General features: G+C 46.8%; 1 protein-coding gene across 1 annotated transcript in view; it reads right to left on the reverse strand.

Moving 5' to 3' along the window:
- Window positions 1-5,368: 5,368 nt before the first annotated feature.
- Window positions 5,369-21,222, reverse strand: part of LOC142817599 (uncharacterized) — a 31,095-nt gene continuing 15,241 nt past the window's right edge. Inside the window, exons 4-5 of the mRNA XM_075894657.1 lie at window positions 19,692-19,842; window positions 5,369-5,626 (exon numbers count right to left, since the gene is read on the reverse strand). Coding sequence (XP_075750772.1) covers window positions 5,369-5,626; window positions 19,692-19,842 — 409 coding nt within the window. The remainder of the gene's footprint in view (window positions 5,627-19,691; window positions 19,843-21,222) is intronic.

Genomic DNA, 21,222 nt, shown 5'->3' on the forward strand with positions numbered 1-21,222 from the left:
AAGCATGGGCGAAAACGTTAGGCGAGCACGCACCCTGACCTTGAGCGGCGTGCGATGAAACACTTTCGCTATATTCCACTGTCATGCCTGTGCGCGATTGTGACGCACTGTGTAACGTCAGAATAACATGGAGAGCTGGCATGTATGGGGTGGTATGCCGTGGCAAAGAGCGCACCTGACAAAAGCGCTGCCCTCAATTTACGCCAGATATTGTCTATTACCATGCTGTCTCCTGCTAAGCGTCAAACAGCAGGCGCTGGCAGACCCGAGAAGAGCGACACACAAAAATGCTCGCTTGTCTTGTACTCATTATACTATGTAGAAAACAATTGCGTACAATAAATTTAGGAGAAAAATGAGAAGATGCTTTACGTTTTCGAGTCATGCTAAGCGAAGGCATAAAAAAACCGTCAGGCCTGCACATTCACAGCGAAAGCGTGAAAATGGGCCTTTTAGAGCCTTTTCCAAACAATTTTCGAGTAACTGCTTCAAGCACATTTGCTGGGCAACCACTACGCTATAAATAATCATAATTTTTGTTTAGTAGGCCGGCACTCACTATGCTATCCATCGACATTATTGGGGGAAGGGTGGTATCCACTTTACAATTGCAAGGAATTTTGTGCCCCCCCCCCCCCCCGCCGCGTTAATCAAGTGGCACAGTACTTGGCTGCTGACCCGCAGGTCGCGGGATCGAATCGCGGCTGCGGCGGCTGCATTTCCGAGGGAGGCGGAAATGCTGTAGGCCCGTGTGCTCAGATGTGAGGGCATGGTAAAAAAACCATGTGGTTAAAATTTGCGGAGCCCTTCACTATGGCGTCTCTGATAATCATATGTTGGTTTTGGGAAATTAAACCTCACATATGAATACATTTTGTGCAAATTTTTGATGCAGTGGCTGACGATGACAAAGAATTATGCCAGAAGAGGCAATCCACCACAGTTAATAGGTGATCAAGAACAAGCTTTTGTAATGCGTTGGAGCATTCGACGACCAACGCGTTACGCAATTCCCAATATGTGACACCTGGTTGTTCCTTTGTTGTTCTAAAACACTTTATTAATCATACTAGCGCAAATTCTTTTCTGACACCGAGCCTGCCACAGGCAGGTTTGCACTAGAGTTCAAAGCATTTCCTATTATATGTGGTAGTGCTTACGTACACCGGTGGTGGTAGTGGCAGAAAACTACGGTGTGTAACGCGACCCTTGCGATCTCTTAACAGTTTTATATGTAATACTATAAGGCTATTGTACTATCACCACACCTGCGATACAGTAGTGAAGCAGGTGGGCCCTCCATGGCCCTTTTACATTCTGCACTATCACCGCAACGCTGACTATGAATTTTCATATGTAAGGTTTCTATATTTTTTGTTTAAAGTATAATAACTCACGCACCTTATAACGAAGTGTTTCCGTAGTGTCAAAAACCATCACCTTCAGCAGATTGTAGGTTTTGCCCAGAGTGAACTTGCAATGAAATTTGTCGTCGTCGAGTATTCGATATTTAGAATCAGTGCAAACCTGTGTGTTGAAAAAATACCACTGAATTGAAAGTTAATTTGGCGTCAATTATGCCTAGGAAAGAGCAGAAAGCGACGTCGCCATGCAAGTCTCATTAGTAAAAAATGAGGGGACCCTAGTGCTCCGCCTTAGTAGTTGAACGCGATAGCGATATCCTGATCCTATTACTTCATTTACTTAGTGCATGAAGCTTTTTTTTCCCACTTGCTGTGCACCCACTACGTGGCCTTAAGGAAATAGGCGCAAAAGCGTTCGTGCCTTTTGTAGTGGGTGACCGGCTTTAAACAACGAGCCTATTATGATAATCACACGTTATGACGCACCCTGGCAATGGGCGCTTGTACCATGCTATATTATGCAATATTTCATGTTGCATTTTCAACGATGTATACAGGGCGCGTGTGTTTTTAAAGCATAAAAGCTACATTCAGTGCATTTACAAGCGGAGAAAGTTGCTTTCACTGTGTTTGCAAGATTACGCGTGGCCGTGTGGTATACCATCCCTTTGCCACGCAAACGACCCGGCTTCGATCCCCACTACGGCTCATATTTTTTTTAATCTTTTTTAATCAATTATTTTATCTGCGATGGTCTTGATTTTTCGGTCACGCATAAGATGGTGAGTTTTCTCTCACAACCAACGATGCCAACGCCGGAATTTCTGCGAAACGAGCTCTTGAACGCTAATGCGTTGATATGTGTATCGACGTTGGCAACATAGCGGGTTTCTCAAACAATCATACTAAAGGTCCATTTTGATAAATTGTCCTCCACTAATATTTGCGAAGATGTTTTCAAAAGTGGTGACCCATGGTTAGAATTATAGTGAACTAGAATTACAATTAACGCGTGAGCTACAATTTATAACCAGTTGCAGCTCGTAGATTGGAGATAAGGCGTGGCCATATTTGTTTTAAACGTAGCGCTTTCTCTCAGAAATTTCAGTCAATCATAGCCACTCTAAACCGACAATGAACAGCACTGCTCTTAGGTGTTTGTTCAATGTGATTTTAGGCCATGCTCTAGCCTTTAATATGATTCCATGAGCACCAGCTGTTTCCTCCGTGTCTTTTTCGTCGTAGTTGTTTTCAAGATCAGTGTATATGACCACAGCTATAAACGACATGAAATAAATTATCTTAAACACTCGTTATTTTTTATATTTAGTAAACTGCTATGCAGTTCTGCAATTTGGTTCCTATGAGTACTTCAAGGTGGTAGAATAGTAATGAGAAAAAAAATGACATTCTTTGCGTTGATTTCTACAATTTTATATCGTACATGTTCCGCTACATGCAGATATTAACTAAACACTAGTGAAATGTTCGCCCTATAGTAAACTAAAAGCCTCAAGCTTATACTGAAATTCATGCATGTGTGTCACGTATCTTTCCATTGTTCATTGTTACATTCAGTATCTCATTGTGATAAAGTCTTGTTGGTTCCTCTTGCGTTTGCAATACGCTTCATTCGATCAAATATTCATTTCAGTAAGTTTACGCAATCCTCACGTGCTAATTGTTTCAAGAATCGGGTTACGTGTAAAAATGCGGCCAAAAATTATCTCACTGCGGATACACCCATTCCATTACGTTTGTTTATTCGCTCAGTGAGACATCCGCAACAAATCTTCTATTAATCAATACTTTCAACTTTAAATCCTATATAGGCTGATTTTCGCGCTGCATAAAAACACATTCAAAAGAAAGCTTTAGTGCATGGCGTCAGATGTGCTGCTCTTTTATAGCGGACAACCTAGAATTTGGTAGATCTTCCAAGAAACAAAAGTCACATGCAGCTTTGTCGCAAAGGCGAAGCAATGAGCGCGATAGCAACAAATTGAAAGATCACGCGCAGAATGGAGAGCCAATAGAAATGTGCCCCGGGTTTCTCACGCACAAATTCCACACGAAACGTACTCACAGGTTCAGATGCACCCGAATAAGCGTCTCAGTTGTTACTTTTCTGCGTCTGAAAAGCGCGCGCCTTTTGCAAATGGAGACATATGTGCGCCGGGTTACAACAGAATCATGCCAGGTAAGTCCCGAGGCGAGACAAGGGCGCGTGAGAGAACATCGCTCACCCTTCTCTAAGAGGGGCAAAGTACACGTGAGAAATTTGAGGGCGCGCCGCCGCGCGCTTTTTGCGCCATCTTTTTGGTAATGCTGAAAACACTATAGTTCCCCCGAGACGCCCGTGAGCAGTGGTAAGCGGCAGATATAAATAGCTTGCCATCTGAACATTGCAGGACGTGCTCCTCGGTGGCGCAGTGGTTAACGCCTCGCACTCACGATTCAAAGGACCCAAGTTTGCTGCCGCGTGCCGCAGTAATTTTCTGTGTTTGTTTATGTCTTGCATATATATATATATATATATATATATATATATATATATATATATATATATATATATATATATATATATATATATATATATACATATATGTATATATGCGTAAACTATGCGGTGAGTGATGGCGACGCCAACGTCAACATTTACGTCGGCGAAATCCAGCCGAGAGCGTTCATATAATTCATATTGGAATAAAATACAACCAGTACAAGCAGTTCTAGAACAAAAATAAGTAGACCATATATACCATATATACCGGGTGTAAGAAGAAATGCGCTAAAAATTCTCAAAAATCAAGATCGAAAATTTGTTTGAAAACTTCAAAATTATTTTTGCTTTGTCACCTACGCACATTAACATTACTCGACACTAGATTTCGGACAGTATTTAGGTACTTGGAATAACTAACGTTTTCCATAGTGGAGAGAGCCATCTATGTGAAACGAGAGCATAGAAGTTTCTCGGACAAAGCCTCTATGAAGGTTTGAGATCTCAAAAAGTAGTTTCTAGTAATAGCTGTGAAGTAACAAAATTCACCCAAAGTTGGCTACCAAGCAGAAACAAAAACACGAACGAGTGCAACTGCCATGTTCTTTTGAGACGTCCAGAATACGCGAGCGTCGTTACATGTATAAACCATCAAACGGATTGATTGTGTAGGTATGTGGAATTCGCATGTAATTATAGCACCCGCATTGAGCATTCGTTAACAAATGCAGCAAAACTACACCCCTGTAATTGTTGTTTTCAGCAGCAAAATCAGTCTCATCGTCATACTATGGCTCATCGGTGCTTTGGTTTCTCAACCGCCATTAAATTTGGTTTAACTTTGTTATGGTTGAATTAGACGATAACTAATAGAGGCCGCTTTTTCTGTATCTCAAAGCTGCAAAGGATTCCTCGCATGAACAACCTCAATTATCTAGTTTGACACAGCCGCCTCACTTGACCACTTAGCCTGTTATATACTGTCTAGACAGTTATATAGACAGTTATATACTGTGTGTGTAAGTAGACAGTTATATACTGTCTGGATTGATATCTTGATATATCAAATTCTCTGGCGACACAGAAAATGCAGTTGTGAAGGCAGCGAACAAATATCACACATTCCTGATTTTTGAGAGTCCAGACACATTACTTGTGAAACCTCTTATGCTCATGCGTACCGATATCAAGAAGTTTATTCATTAAACGGTGATTATCCGGGAACGAGCACAAACAAGAGAAAGAAAAACAGCATGAAGTGTACGAACTTGTATAGAACATACGTTCGCCGCCAAACTCCACTGAACGCGAATTCAGGTTGCATTGCATGGGGTCGTACCCTGAACCGATCACTTCAGTGACGGTGCTGCATTGCGTGACATGCGATCTCATTTGCACACTGACTGAACCGACGGCTTCTTCGCCTTTTCTTAGCCTGCCAGCCAGCACGCACTAAAAGCAATGTTATGGTGAAACCTCCAACTGAAAATACGGCACCTCGTTAGCACATACATACGACGAAGTTCACCAGGCACTCGCGCTTATTCATCACACAGACCTCGTAGATGCCCGTCTTTTGAGTTTTGGTCACCACTGGGCGGCACTGCGATCCCGGTCTGTGGTCCTCTAACTTTGTGCCCGCTTTGCTGTCCACGTAGTGCCAGCGACCATAGAGTCCCACCGAGACGGATAGGGAGGGCGCTTCCACACCCTTGTCGCGAAGCTTGTCGATGTCCGTGACATGCTTTGTTGCAGATTCCTGCAAGTAAACGAGCAGCGTGTGTTAGGAGCGAAGCGCCTTTGGTCCACGCTCCACCGTCGCCGTCGAAACTGCACCACAGAAAACAACACCGAGAAAAGTGCACCCTCGATAGAGGAATGAATGAGAATCCTGGTACAATTTCAGCAATTAAAGCATTAAAACAATAATGGAAATAATAAAAACCATAACTGAGCTCACGCCACTGCAGCTGCGTAGGGCACTGGAAAACTCAAAATATTTCCATATGTAACTACTCTTCCTACAGCTGTCGTCTGTTTCTGTTTTTACCTTCCTATTCAATCGATTGTGCCAAACATGACATGCCCAACAGCAACCCTGTGCACAGTCGGGAGGCCCCATTGCACGCGTAATCCAGAAGCGGGCAAGATTTGCCATTGCACCCGCTTGCCAGTCTTTGCGGCAATACGCGGCGGCCCTATTTCTACGACTAGATGTCGACGGGGCGCTGAAAGGCTTAAACTTCTTAAAAAAACTCTTCTCCTCCACACACACACAACGAAAGCCAGAGCCAAGAGGCGCCATCTGGTCGGAAATAATGCGTTTGTGAAAGGAAGGATACACAAAGACCACAGACACCTTAAAGATGAAAATTAGAAAAGGGAGAGAGATGGAGGGGGAAGGGAAAAGTGAAAGGGGGCGCCCGGGAGAACTCACCTTACATTCGCCTTTTTTTTTCTTCTTTTCCTTTTCTTCTTTTTTTCTTTCTCTTTCTCACCCTCTGATTTAGGATTGTATAAATCTGAGCACCAACAAACTGTATCCTCAATCCTGATGAAGGCCAGACTCTAGGCTGAAACGTCGAAATAAACCACATTGTGACCGCTCACGAAGGATCTACTTGACTTTTTGCAACGCTACGGTCCTTCAACCACCATGCCTGCCTATATATATATATATATATTGTGAGCATTATTCATATGAGTCATCTTATATGTACATACTCATCATCATCATCAGGGCAGAGGCTCGGCAAGTAAATGTGTCTTGCAGCCAAAACGTTGCCTCAAAAGTGGTGGAGAGTGCGTTCCGGTCCACTGGTCCTCTCCCTGCAGCACTTTTTCCTTATCTGCAACTACGAACCATCCCTGGAGCTCCGGTCGGGTCGCCTTCTGCGCAGTCAGCCTACGGTCATGTCGCAAGACGAGCACAACAACACGGCTCCATCCACCGTGCCTGCACCCATGGGCATGCCTTCTTGGACTGTCACCGCACCTCAAAAAGATCCACCGATGTCCACCGGCCTTCGCGGTGAAGACGCTGAAGACTGGTTAGATGAGTACGGCCGTGTGAGTCCGCTTAACTAATGGCATGATTCTGTGAAGCTGTCCCGCGTACCATTCTATCTGACGGGTGTCGCTAAGACATGGTTTCTCGACCATCAGCTGGATTTCCCAGACTGGCCTACCTTTAAGCAGCAGCTCCGTCAGATATTTTCTAACCCTTTTGTACGTGCAGACATCGCCAAACGGAAGCTTGCTGAACGTGTCCAGCACTCCGGCAAGTCCTATACTTCGTACATTGAAGATGTCCTTGCCCTATGCCGTCGCGTCGACAGCTCGATGGCGGAGCATGACCGCGTTCGCCACTTGCTCAAGGGCATAGGCGCCGTCGCATTTAATGCTCTGGCGGCAAGGAACCCGACCATGGTCACCGATATCATCAGTATGTGTCAGACACTCGATGACCTTCAACTGATACGTTTATAACCTCAAACAGCAGATATCAGGCCAACGCATGACGGTAGGCTCCGTGCGCTGATACGGTCCATGATCCGCGAGGAGCTGCAACTCCAGACCACCTCGTCATCTTGTGAGCTCCGCATGACAGCTTCTGCAGGCAACCTCCACAACCTTGTGAGAGAGGAACTAGCGTCCATGACGTGTGAGAACGTCCCGATCTCTCATACCACTCCAAAACCGACGTACTCTCAGCTGATTGCAGCGTCACCTCCTCAGCAATTACCGCAGTATGGGTCAACTATGCAGCCTTCACAAAATGTCCTCGCCCCAAGAGCAACGCCTCCTTCTTTTCAAGCCTGGCGTCCATCTTGACCAATTTGCTATTATTGCGGAATACGTGGCCACGTCTCACGGTTCTGCCATCGACATCAAAAGACGAAAGGCGTGGTTATGGTGACTTCGAGAGGGATGAGTTTGTCCCCTCTCCACAACATCGCCACCCATACCAACTGTACCAACGCCGCTCACCCTCTGCAAAGCACTTCGATGCAGCCAGTACCTGCTGCTCCTCGGGCCGTTGCTCCCCGTCACCTATGCGCCGTTCCTCGTCACCGCTTCGTCCGGCTACCACGGCGTCTGATCATCGCCCGGAAAACTAAACAGTGCAGCTTCAGGAGGGAAAGCTGCATTTCGCGGACTGCATCAACTCCTCCGGAACGCCCCTCAAATGTACTTTAGGTGTGTGTTGAGGGTATATGGACTGAATCCTTGGTGGACACAGGTGCATCGCTCTCAGTTATTAGTGTGGACTTGTGTTCCCGATCGCGCAAAGTGAAGACACCGTATGATGGCCGTACTGTACCATACTGCCTTCGCTGTGTGATGGCCGTACTGCCTTTGCTGTGCTAATGCGGTTTTGTTCAGCCTTCTGGTGTTGGCACAGCACGAGTTTTTATTGCGGGCATCCTTCACCATATACAGTTCCTCGTTCTGTCATCATGTACCAATGCGCTCATTTTAGGATGGGACTTTCTCTCCTCAGCTTCAGCCGTGATATCTTGCCGTCAGATGATCATTCGCATGTCAGATATTGCACCTTCGTCTGATAACTATGCCGATTGCCAGCGTTTCATCACCGCTGATGACTGTTTTATTCCTCCAGGTAATGAGCATATTCTGACCCTGACATCAGATAAGATCGGTACTAGTGATGTGTTCCTAGCACCGTGTGAAAGCTACTTCTCTGGTGGACTTACCATCACTCCTAGCCTGGTGCGCTTTCGTGATGGCAGAGCATTAGTTACGGCAGTTATCCCCACCTCATTGCCTGTTGCACCACCCCAGGGCACCAGCGTGGTTTGCTTCACAGATACCGAAACACTTTCCCTGGTGCCCCTTCACGCAGACTCGCCATCTCTCTCTACGAGTACTGATGACGATGCTACAACGGCTGCTTTAATGGCCACAATAAATCCCGATCTCACGTCAGCACAAAAGCAAGAACTTTTGGCTATGCTTCAAAAACACAGCGCTTCATTTGATGTATATTCCAATCTTCTGGGTCGCACTTCTGTCACCGTGCATCGAATTGAAACGAAAGGCAATACAATCGTACGCCACCGCCCATATCGAGTGTCGTCCGCAGAGCGGAAAATCATCGAGGACAACGTTGCTGATATGCTCAAACGAGATGTTATCCGGCCTACGTCCATACTCGTGGTCATCACCTGTAGTGCTAGTTCGAAAGAAGGATGGTACGGTGCGATTCTGCGTCGAGTATCGAGCACTTAATATGATCGCGAGCAAAGACGTCTACCCGATGCCACGAGTCGACGAGGCACTTGATTCTCTGCAAGGCGCTGAATTTTTCTCAAGCCTCGATTTACGGTCTGGTTTTTGGCAAATACCTATGCACGAAGCCGACAAAGAAAAAACTGCCTTTGCAACACCAGACGAGCTGTACGAATTAAACGTCATGCCATTCGGTTTATGTAACACTCCTGCCACGTTTGAACGCATGATGGACACAGCTCTACGCGGCCTAAAATGGAAAACATGTCTCTGTTATCTAGATGGTATTGTCATTTTCTCCTCTTCTTTTCGTCAGCATATTGATCGTTTGGACGAAGTTTCGACGTGTATTTCTAGTGCTGGACTTCAGCTGAACACAAAAAATGCCATTTCGCCAACAAGAACATCAAGGTGTTGGGCCACCTTGTCAGCAAAGATGGCATTCGTCCGGATCCTGACAAGCTTGCTGCCATGATACGCTTCCCTCGGCCAGAAAATCAGAAACACCTACGAAGTTTCCTGGGCCTGGCATCCTACTTCCGCCGTTTCATTAGTCATTTTGCTGCCATCGCGTCACCACTGCACAAGCTGCTGACATCCAGATCAACTTTCGCTTGGAACGACGACTGCGAGCGTGCTTTTTAAGCCCTCGAAAATGCTTTAACGTCCTACCCTGTTCAGTGTCATTTCGTCGAGAACGCACCTACATGTCTGCACACCGACGGGAGTGGTCATGGCATTGGTTCAGTTCTACAGCGGGATGCCATTTCACGGGAAAGAGTTATAGCGTATGCTAGTCGTGCTCTTACGGCTGCTGAACAGAATTACTCCATAACTGAGCAGGAGTGCTTTGCTGTCGTTTTGGCCATACAAATATTTTGACCGTATCTTTACGGACGCCACTTCACGTTTATTACAGACCACCACGCCTTGTGCTGGCTCTCGACACTGAGAAACTTGTCTGGTCGCCTCGGTCGTTATGTGATCCGCCTACAAGAGTACAATTTTGACGTCATCTATAAGTCTGGCAAAACACACCAAGATGCAGATGCTCTCTTTCGCGTCCCCCTTCCACTTTCATCATCAAGTACGTCAGCTTATTGCTCGTCTGGTGGGCAAGGCACTGCGTCACCTCTAACAATATCACACCTTGCGGTAATCGACATGCCGGATTCAAATCGCTACACCGAGTTCGCCAAACGCCAGCGTGATGATCCATATTGAAATCGCATTATCCAACGTCTACAGGGCATATCAGCTTCTCCGAATGCTAAATTGCACCGACAACTACAGCAACTTAGGCCCGAAAACAATGTGCTCCATCGTTACGTTTACACTTTTGATGGTCACCGCTGGGTTCCAGTACTTCCACGTTAATCATCAAGTACTCGAAGCCTTTCACTACGACCTATGTGCAGGACACTTTGGATTTCACAAAACACAAAGCCGCATCAGAAACCAGATCTTCTGGCCTGGCATCTCTACCTTTGTGGCCAAGTACGTTGCATCTTGCCATCTGTGTCAACGGCGGAAGCGACCAACTTCGTCTCCTACTGGCCTTCTGCAACCTATTCCGTGTCCCGAGACTCCATTTGCCATCGTTGGCATAGACCTATTTGGACATCTCCCCATCACGCCAGCAAGTAATCGTTGGATTGTGACTGCTGTCGACCACCTGACACGGTACGCAGAGGCTGCTGCTCTACACACACGTTCTGCTTCAGACGTCGCAGACTTCTTTCTCAACGCTATTATATTGCGTCACGGTGCACCTCGCGTCTTCCTGAGTGATCGCGGCAAGACGTTCCTGTCCACCATAATCGACACCCTGCTCACAACCTGTGGCACAGTACATAAGACGACGTCAGCCTACCATCCACAAACTAATGGCCTGACAGAGAGATTTCAACGGACACTAACAGACATGCTGTCGATGTACATCGCACCAAACCACGACAACTGGGATATGTTTTCGCCTTTTGTGACGTTTGCCTATAACACCGCTGTTCAAAGAACTACTGGCTACTCACCTTTCTACCTCGTGTACGGCCGTTCACCGACATTCACCATAGACGTCTCTTTTCTAAATGTTTAACTGACTCCCCGTCAACCGTATCAGAGCAGTTCATTGCAAGGCTCGAAGAATGTCTGCGACGGGTTCGCATTAATACAGAAGCCAATCAGCAAGATCGCAAGCAACGCTACGACAGCTCTCATCGCGACGTCTCCTTCAGTCCGGGAGATGAAGTGCTGTTTCGGATGCCTATTTGTACTCCAGGATTGTGTGACAAGTTTCAGTCATGCTTCATAGGACCATATACAATCAATGAACAAATGTCTCCAGTGAACTATTGTATCACTCCCATCGACCTTTCTTCGGATCGTCGCTGTCGTGGTTCGAAGATTGTTCACGTATTACGTCTGAAGCCATTCATTCGACGTTTCGTTTCCGTATAAGACGGGTCCGGGCTGGCCGCTTACGCGTGGGGGGGGGGGGGGGGAATTAAGTGTGAGCATTATTCATACGCGTCATCTTATATGTACATACTCATCATCACCAGTCTGCCCTGTGTTTTGGGGCAGAGGCTCGGCAAGTAAAAGAAGTGTCTTGCAGCCAAAACGTTGCCTTACAATATATATATATATATATATATATATATATATATATATATATATATATTTCATTTATTTATACTGTTAGCCCAGAAGTGGGCCGTTACAGGGATTGTGACTATATATATATATATATATTAATGTATTTATATATATATACATATATATATATATATATATATATATATATATATATATATATATATATATATATATATATATATATATATATATTGTTGGCATTTCTTACTTGCATCGTCTTCATCTCTGCATGATCACAATCACCATCATCCGCTTGTCTCTTTGTCCTCATTGCCACTCTAGGTCTTCATCATCGTCATCGTCTGTGTACTGGCTCTGCCCGTTCGTTTTGCGAGGTCTTTCCTCAATGAAACGCTGTCGCAATCAAGACTACCAAGACTTAATACGTAGTGGAGGTGGATGTTCGGTCCTCTTACCTCCCGCAGCCCGCTCTACCCACTGGAGCTTCGTTAAGGCCACCGATTGCGCTCACTGTCAGGCAGCATGTCCCAGACAGAGCCTACCGGCGCTGATGTCATCAACCACGCACTGACGCAAGCTGCCCCTCCTATTTACATACATGGACAACAGCGGAAAGCCGCCTCTTCGCTGGTCGTCGTGGAGAAAACGTAGAAGACTGGCTCGACGACGACGACCACGTAAGTGTCGCTAATCGGTGGGACGAGGCCGCCAAACTGCGTTACGTCCCTTTTTATCTGACCGGAGTCGCAAGGACATGGTATTTTAACCACGTCATTGACTTACCCGACTGGGCTACCTTCCAGCAGCAGCTGCGACACGTTTTTGGGACCCCAGACATTCGATCCGCCGTCGCGAAGAGGACACTTGATACTCGCCGACAACATCCCGGTGAATCATACACTTCATACATCGAGGATGTCCTCGCACTGTGCCGGCGTGTCAATCAATCCATGCCGGAATCGGACAAAGTTCGCCACATATTGAAAGGCATTGGGCCTGTTGCCTTTAATGCACTTGCTGCGCAAAATCCAGCTACCATCGCTGATGTCGTGACGACATGCCAGCGCCTTCATGCGCTGGACTCCGTTCACCTTCAACTGGACATTGGCGACCACCACTCCACGTCAGCTGGCCATCTGGGTGACCTCATCCGGAACATTATACGCGAAGAATTGCGGTCCATGGGCTTCACACCTCCTACACCACGACCTACACAGCCTTCAGGAATGCCCTTACGTGACATCATCAGGGAGGAACTTACATCTCTGACTGGCTCTGCGCCCATACAGCCACCTGCTTCTCACCCTGTATCCACGTACCCTCAAGTTGGTGCCGTGCCTCCCAGCGATGCCCACGCGACATTGCCGCGTCCATCCTACGCGTCAGTTGCGGCCGCTCCCCCGGTGAACTACCATTCCGTGCCCCCGTACCCTCCAGCCCACCTGACCGCGCTATCTACAAGTGCCCCGAATGCCTTCTATTCCCCACCGTGGCGCTCGTCTCGCCCTGTCTGCTACTACTGTGGCTATCGCGCCCACATATCTCGTTTCTGCCGAAAGCGCCAGCAAGATGAGCGTCGGAACAAAGTGCGTGAATGAAATTTGTACGCCGGGGCGTCTTGTCAAGGTAAGCGTTATTCGTCTCCCCCGCACCGTTCTACATCTCCTCCTGCATCGACTGCACCACGAAACAGCCGAAACACGAGACGCCGCTCGCCTTCGCCCTTCCGCCGTTCCACTTCTCCATTTCGGCCCGCCTCATTCACCTCTCATATTCATTCGGAAAGCTAAGTTATGCAGTTTGTGGAGGAAAAACTGCATTCGGAATTAGAACTGAAATTTCTGCATCAGGCCCGTGTTACATGGTTTCTGTGGAAGTGGAAGGAGTGCGAGTCAATGCGTTGGTGGACACAGGTGCGACATTGTCTGTGATACGTGCTGATTTGTGGGAACATTTAAGAAAAGTAATGACGCCTTACGATGGCCCTACGTTAGTTGCTGCCCAGGGGAACGTCATTCGCCCTTTCGCGTTTTGTACTGTGCGTGTTTTCATCGACGGCATCCGCCATCATGTCCAGTTTGCTGTCCTGTCCCGCTGCTCTCACCAACTAATTTTAGGGTGGGATTTTCTATCATCTGCTTCCGCGGCGATTTGTTGTGGACAACGCGTCGTTCACCTCACTGACACCGAATACATGCTTGACGACGACAATCAGAAGTCACGTCGTCTGGTCGCTGCGAAAGACATCGAACTGCCGCCACTGCAAGAGCAAATTGTCAGCATTACGTCCAACGACATCTATCACGGGGATGTATTGGTCTCACCGTCACCACTTTGCGTTCGCAAAAGTATAGTTCTTCCGTCCGGTGTCGTTCGTTTTTGCATTGGCTCGGCACTTGTCACCGCTGTCAACTCTACACCGGAGAGGATCTTACTGCCACAGGGCACTACTGTGGCCCGTGTTGCTGACTTTGAGCTTGTATTTGTCACGCCACTTCAGGCCATCGCATCCAAAGAACCTTGTCTCAGTGAACATGTTTCTTCCTTCACCTTTACCACCGCTATCAGCAGCGAATTGACATATTCACAGAGGCAGCAGCTGCTCGCATTGTTACAGAAACATGCAAATTCTTTCGCTTTTTCTTCGTCTATGCTCGGCCGCACTAATACTACAGCACATCGAATTCAAACTGTTGGGACATCTATCCTACACTGCCGACCCTACCGCGTGTCTCTAGCTGAAATAAAAGTTATAGAAGAAAACGTTGCGGACGTGCTTAAACGGGAAATCATCCGTCCCTCATCTAGCCCTTGGTCGTCTCCTTTGTTTTGGTTCGCAAAAAGGATGGCTCTGTGCGTTTTTGCGTTGACTACCGGGCGCTCAATAAGATCACACGCAAGGACGTGTACCCTATGCCACGCATTGACGACGCCCTTGATTCCCTACAAGGCGCCGAATTTTTTTCAAGCATCGACTTGCGTTTTGGGTACTGGCAGATCCCCATGCATGAAGACGATAAGGTGAAAACGGCGTTTGCAACCACCGACTGGCTATATGAATTCAACATGATGCCTTTCGGGCTCTGCAACGCACCCGCGACTTTTGAGCACATGTTAGATACCGTGCTGCGTGGCCTGAAATGTAAAAGTTGCCTTTGCTACCTGGACGACATTATTATCTTTTCGTCAACGTTTCCTGTGCACCTAGAATGACTGGATCAAGTTCTGACGTGCCTTGCCGGCGCCGGGCTTCAAATAAACACTAAGAAATGCCCTTTCGCTAGCAAATCTGTCAAGGTCTTAGGACATGTCGTTAGCAAAGATGGCATCCGGCCCGACCCTGACAAGACTTCTGCAGTCCTTCACTTTCCGCGTCCCGAAAACCAAAGGAGCTTCGCAGTTTCCTTGGCCTTGCCTCCTATTTTTGCCGGTTTATCCAGAACTTCGCTTCTATTGCTGCTCCATTACAACAACTACTCGCTTCGAACGTCCCCTTTCTGTGGTCTCAAGAATGTCAAACGGCATTCGAGCTGTTGAAGCGGGCACTCACGTCTGAACCTCTGCTCTGCCACTTGACGAAGCCGCACCGACTATCCTTCATACCGACGCTAGCGTCCTTGGTATAGGAGCCGCTCTTCTACAACGCGACAAGTCTTCCATAGAGAAAGTTGTTGCATATGCCAGTCGCGTACTCACCGCTGCTGAAAAGAACTACACTATAACTGAGCAAGAGTGTTTGGCTGTGGTTTGGTCGGTCCAGAAGTTCTGTCCCCATCTCCACGGCCATCACTTCACAATCGTTACGGACCACCATGCCTTATGCTGGCTTTCTACACTGAAGAACTTGTCCGGATTTTGGGTCGGTGATTACTACGCTTGCCGGAGTACGACTTTGACATAACTTACAAGTCAGGCAGAAAACATCAAGACACCGATGCTTTATCTCGTTGCCCGCTTCCAACTACCCATATTAGCGTTGGTGAGAACTCAACTGCCACATCTACCAAAGTTCATACGCTCGCATCAATAACGCAACCCTTTTCGGACGACGAGCCAACATTTATCTCCCGCCAGCGGTCCGATTCATACTGCAGACGCATGATATGATGGACCACCTTTCAGGAGTTTCTTATCCACCAAACGCGCGACTCCGTCGTCAACTGCTGCACTTTAAGCTGGACAATGGGGTTCCTTACCGCCACGTTTACCACCCTGACGGTCAGCGCTGGGTTTCTGTACTACCACGCTCTCTTCGACTTCAGGTGCTCGAAGCCTTCCACGACGACTTGACTGCTGGTCATCTTGGTTTTAAAAAACTCTTGACCACATTCGATGTCGTTATTACTGGCCTGGCCTTTCTTCTAGTGTAGCTCGGTACGTCAGTTCCTGCAAGCCATGCCAGCGTCATAAACTCCCCACGTTTGCACCTGCTCGACCACTACAGCCACTTCCGTGCCCTTCATTGCCTTTTGAGTTTGTAGGTGTTGACCTTTACGGGCCTCTCCTCGTCATATCTGCTGGCAAAGGATGGATAGCGACCACCGTTGACCACCTGACACGCTACGCTGAGACTTGCTCTGTTATTACAGGCTCAGCTGTGGGAGTTGCAGGCTTTACTCTTCACGCCATAATCCTGCGTCATGGGACTCCTCGTGTACTGCTTAGTGATCGCGGCAAAGTGTTCTTGTCACAAATGGTAAATGAAGTACTGCGCGCTTCTGGAACTACGCACAAGACAGCTTCAAGCTACCACCCTCAGACAAATGGTCTCACCGAAAGATTTCACTGAACCCTTGCAGACATGAAAGCCGTTTACGTTCAACCCGACCACAAAAATTGGGATACTCTTTTACCATTCCTGACATTCGCTTACAACACCGCCGTTCAGCGAACAACTTGCTACTCACCGTTTTACCTCGTGTACGGACGCACCCCGACTACCTTTCTCGACGTCTCCTTCTTAAGCAGCCATGAGCATTCATGTCAGTCTTCTAGCGAAGAATACATTTCGCGCCTGGCCCAGTCTCGCCATCAGGCTCGCATCAATACTGAAGCAAGACAGCACGAGCGGAAGATCATCCATGACGAATCCCACCACGTTGTTTCTTTCCAACCTGGTGACGAGGTGCTGCTTTTGACACATATTCGCATTCCTGGTCTCTGTGACAAATTCCAACCACGCTTCATCGGGCCATACATTGTTTTAGGACAGACTTCGGCGGTTAATTATCGTGTGACACCACTCGTCGCCCCAACAGACTGCCACTACCGCAGCACAGAGATTGTCCACGTTTGTCGCATGAAACCTTTTACGCGACGTTCCCCGTCACTTTGACTTACGGCGGCCAGGATGTCCGCTTCCAAGTGGGGGGAATTAGTGTGGGCATTTGTTACTTACATCGTTCTCATCCCTCCATGATCACAATCACCATCATCCGCTTGTCTACTTGTCCTCATTGCCACTCTGGGTCATCATCATCGTCATCGTCTGTGTACTGGCTCTGCCCGTTCGTTTTGCGTGGTCTTTCCTCAATTAAACGCTGTCGCAACCAAGACTACCAAGACTTCATAATATATATATATATATATATATATATATATATAGATATATATATATATATATATATATATATATATATATATATAGTCTAGTAGATCCTCCGTGAGCGGTCACAACGTGGTTTATTTCGACGTTTCGGCCTAGAGTCTGGCCTTCATCAGGAATAAAGATACAGTTTGTCAGTGCTCAGCTTTATACAATCTCAAATCAGAGGGCAAGGTAAGAGGGAAAAAAAGGAAAGAAAAAAAAGAAAAGAAAAGGAAAGAAAAAAAGAAAAAGAGAAAAATAATATACGGTGGACGCCCCTCGGGTGCCCCCCTTCCACTTTTCCCTCCACTCCCCCCCATCTCTCTCCCCCTCTCCCCTTCACCTTTCTGATGTCAGCGGTCTGTGTATATTTCCGTTCACTAGCGCATTCCTCCCGATCAGACGGCCCCTCCTGGCACTGGCGGTTCGGTGTGGGGCAAAAAGGAGCTTTTCAGGAAGTCCTAAGCCTTTAACTACTCGGGGTCCCGTAAACAATTCGTCGTAGAAGGACGGGGGCCGCGTTTTGTGGCAGAGGCTGGTCAGCGGGCATTTTAGGAAGTTCTAAGCCTTTAACTACTCCGCGCCCTGTCAACATTTCGTCGTAAAAATAGGGGTGCCCCGTATTGCGGTAGGCTGTGCAAGCGCGTGCAATGCGAATTCCTGGCCCGCTTCTAAATTACGCGTGTCGTGGGGGCCTCCCGGCTGTGCACATGGTTGCTGTTGGGCATGTCGTGCATGGCACAATTGATTGGGTAGTAAAATAAAACAGAAAACAGACGACAGCTGCACTTAGGAAGAGTAGTTACACTTGGAATTGTTTTAGGTTGTCCAGTGCCCTTCGCAGCTGCAGTGCCGTGAACTCAGTTACTATTTTCATTGTTGCCGTTATTGTTTTCTAATGCTTTATTGCTGCAAGTGTACCAGGATTCTCATTTATTCCTCTATCGAGGGTGTTAAATCGGTGGATAAGGTATGACTCTCGTTGTTCACGTTCTCGATTTGATTTAAATCCCGTCTCTAAGAGCGTTACTAATAGTTTGTCGAATGCATGGTCGGGAAGATTGAGATGTTTTGATAGAGGTAGACTTGGGGCTGATTTCGCATGGGCTCTGTGATTACTGAAGCGAATCCTAAATGGTATTTCTGTTTGTCCGATGTACTGCATACCACACACGTTGCATTCGAGTAGGTACACCACATTAGAAGAATCGCATGTTAGGTTTCCTCGTAAGTTAATCGAAAACTTGGATTGCGTGCTGGTTGCCCCACACCGAACCGCCAGTGCCAGGAGGGGCCGTCTGATCGGGAGGAATGCGCTAGTGAACGGAAATATACACAGACCGCTGACATCAGAAAGGTGAAGGGGAGAGGGGGAGAGAGATGGGGGGAGTGGAGGGAAAAGTGGAAGGGGGGCACCCGAGGGGCGTCCACCGTATATTATTTTTCTCTTTTTTCTTTTTTTCTTTCCTTTTCTTTTCTTTTTTTTCTTTCCTTTTTTTTCCCTCTTACCTTGCCCTCTGATTTGAGATTGTATAAAGCTGAGCACTGACGAAAAGTGTATCTTTATTCCTGATGAAGGCCAGACTCTAGGCCGAAATGTCGAAATAAACCACGTTGTGACCGCTCACGGAGGATCTACTAGACTATATGCAACGCTACGGCCACTCAACCACCATGCCTGCCTATATATATATATATATATATATATATATATATATATATATATATATATATATATATATATATATATATATATATATATATATATATATATATATGTGTGTGTGTGTGTGTGTGTGTGTGTTGCGGATACCCTTCAGACTTTCTCGTAAAAAGCCTCCGACTTCCATAATGACACCCTGACAATTCAGTTCCATATATATGACACAATACGTTTATTCGTATATTACAATATTTGCAACTGAGGAGGAAACTGAGAATCTATGAACATTCGTGTTCAAAAACTTTCTGTCACTAGCTCTTCGACCACCGAGTCTCCCTGCGCCGGGCGCGCTCTCTATCTCTCTCGTTTGCCGCACCATCCAGTCTAGCAAGAGACAGTCCTGTCGTGTAGGTCATGCCAATCCGCAAACATGCGCAGGCATCGCTACCACCAAACCTTTTTTCCGGAAGTTGAAGTGTCAGCCAGTGCCCCCGCGACGGTAAAGGTGAAAGAAAACATGTTTAATAGACTTTCATTGTTAACTTACAACAGCTTCCTTCCTGTATACAGCGGTCCTTCCTTGTATGCACTTTGTATAGACTGCAAGCGTATACTGCACATAGTTCGCCTGAAATGACTTGAGGGTCACGCATGCACTGCCATGTCTGACGACAACGAAAGCGACGACGAGTGGCGTAGTCTTACCAAGCCGAAGGTGTACTTATACTGTTCGTTGCTGTCGAGTTGCGGTGGTTGCAGGTAAGTCGCCGGCAAGAGTCTGCATTTTTCTAACATGTTGATGTCGTGAAATGCGTAATGGCCGATTGAAATGAATAGGTCCGGCATGAGAACTTTTCTAGAAAAACAGAGAGAAGGCTGTCAGTACAAGTTCAAAGTAGGCTTGGTCAAACTGAACAGCATGCACTAAGGGGAACCACAATCGTCAAAGACGTTTTATGGTAGAAATATTTTAGGCCAAATTTTAACGCTGCTTATGACACTCAAACAAGGAAATGGTGGCCACTGATAGTAAGGAGCGCTTACAAACGAAAAAAAAAATTGTAAGCTCGGCACTAGATTATAACCCCGGTAAAGTCTTCGTGTTGTAAACATGTACACCTGCCTGTGTGCGTTCTGAGAGTGCGTGCCGCAGCTCACGCCAAGGCAGTAACAAGGGCCAATTATCTTCAGGAAAGGTGCGACAAAAACAACAACGCAAGCATTTTTAAATATCTATTCGTTAATGATCTTCACATGTAAACCAAGCCCATACGTGACATATGATTATGAATGTACCCCACGTGTACGTATTGACGTGTGCGTCCGCTGGGCTGTACCTCGTCACCACGAATCCAGGGGTGAGAGCAGATCGTAGCCCTTAACATAGTTAGGAGGGCGCCACTAGTAATGGCACCTGCCTTGGACATCGATGTTGTTGCAGGGGCCCCGCTCGCGGTATATCAATAATCTGGTTATTAAATGTTGCGTGAAGACAACGTTTGTTAGCTGTAAGCATTTATGGTGCCTAAGGGGCCGAATTTGCGATCTGTTATTTTTATGTCCATTGTTTTAGCACGCTTGTTTATTCTGCGCTAAGAAGTAAAGGTGTCTAAGACAGTTTTATTTAGGGTACGTGCTTATATCAACAACTACGGGATCATAATATGTTATGGCTACTACTGGACATGTTTTACTTGCGCATGGCCTAACGTATGCATCCACTCCAACATGCATCTTCAAACTGCAGTGATACTAGACTTCTTGCACGTTCCAGTATGTTGCTTAATCTTACGTAGCACTCGCAAAACTTGCATTTACGCTTGTGTGTTCATGTTGGCAATTGAGTCAAGTTCAAGCTGGCGTTTTATTACACCCGTAACGTAGTTGCCTGATACGGCCAGCATCGTCGCTTTTTGGGCCACTCGTTAAACTTGAACTGTATTCGAATAATTCATTCACGTCTATTTGTGGTCGGGTTACGGTACCTAAGTTGTGCACCCTTAAAGGGGCCCTGCAATACTTTTTGAGCATGGTCAGAAAACGCTCACGATCGGTGATACAGGCTCCCGAAAACACGCGAACCATAGCGCAGTATGCGGCGTGGGCTTCACAATAAAATATCAAATTTAGCTGAAAATTGTTTTCTCTTCTCTCCACGTATGAGGGAGGAAACTGGAAAATCACTCGTAGAAGGCTCTCTATCAGCCATTGGGTGATTTGAAGATGGCGCGCTTGG

The sequence above is a fragment of the Rhipicephalus microplus genome, chromosome 5 (assembly GCF_043290135.1).
Source record: "Rhipicephalus microplus isolate Deutch F79 chromosome 5, USDA_Rmic, whole genome shotgun sequence".
NCBI lineage: Eukaryota > Metazoa > Arthropoda > Arachnida > Ixodida > Ixodidae > Rhipicephalus > Rhipicephalus microplus.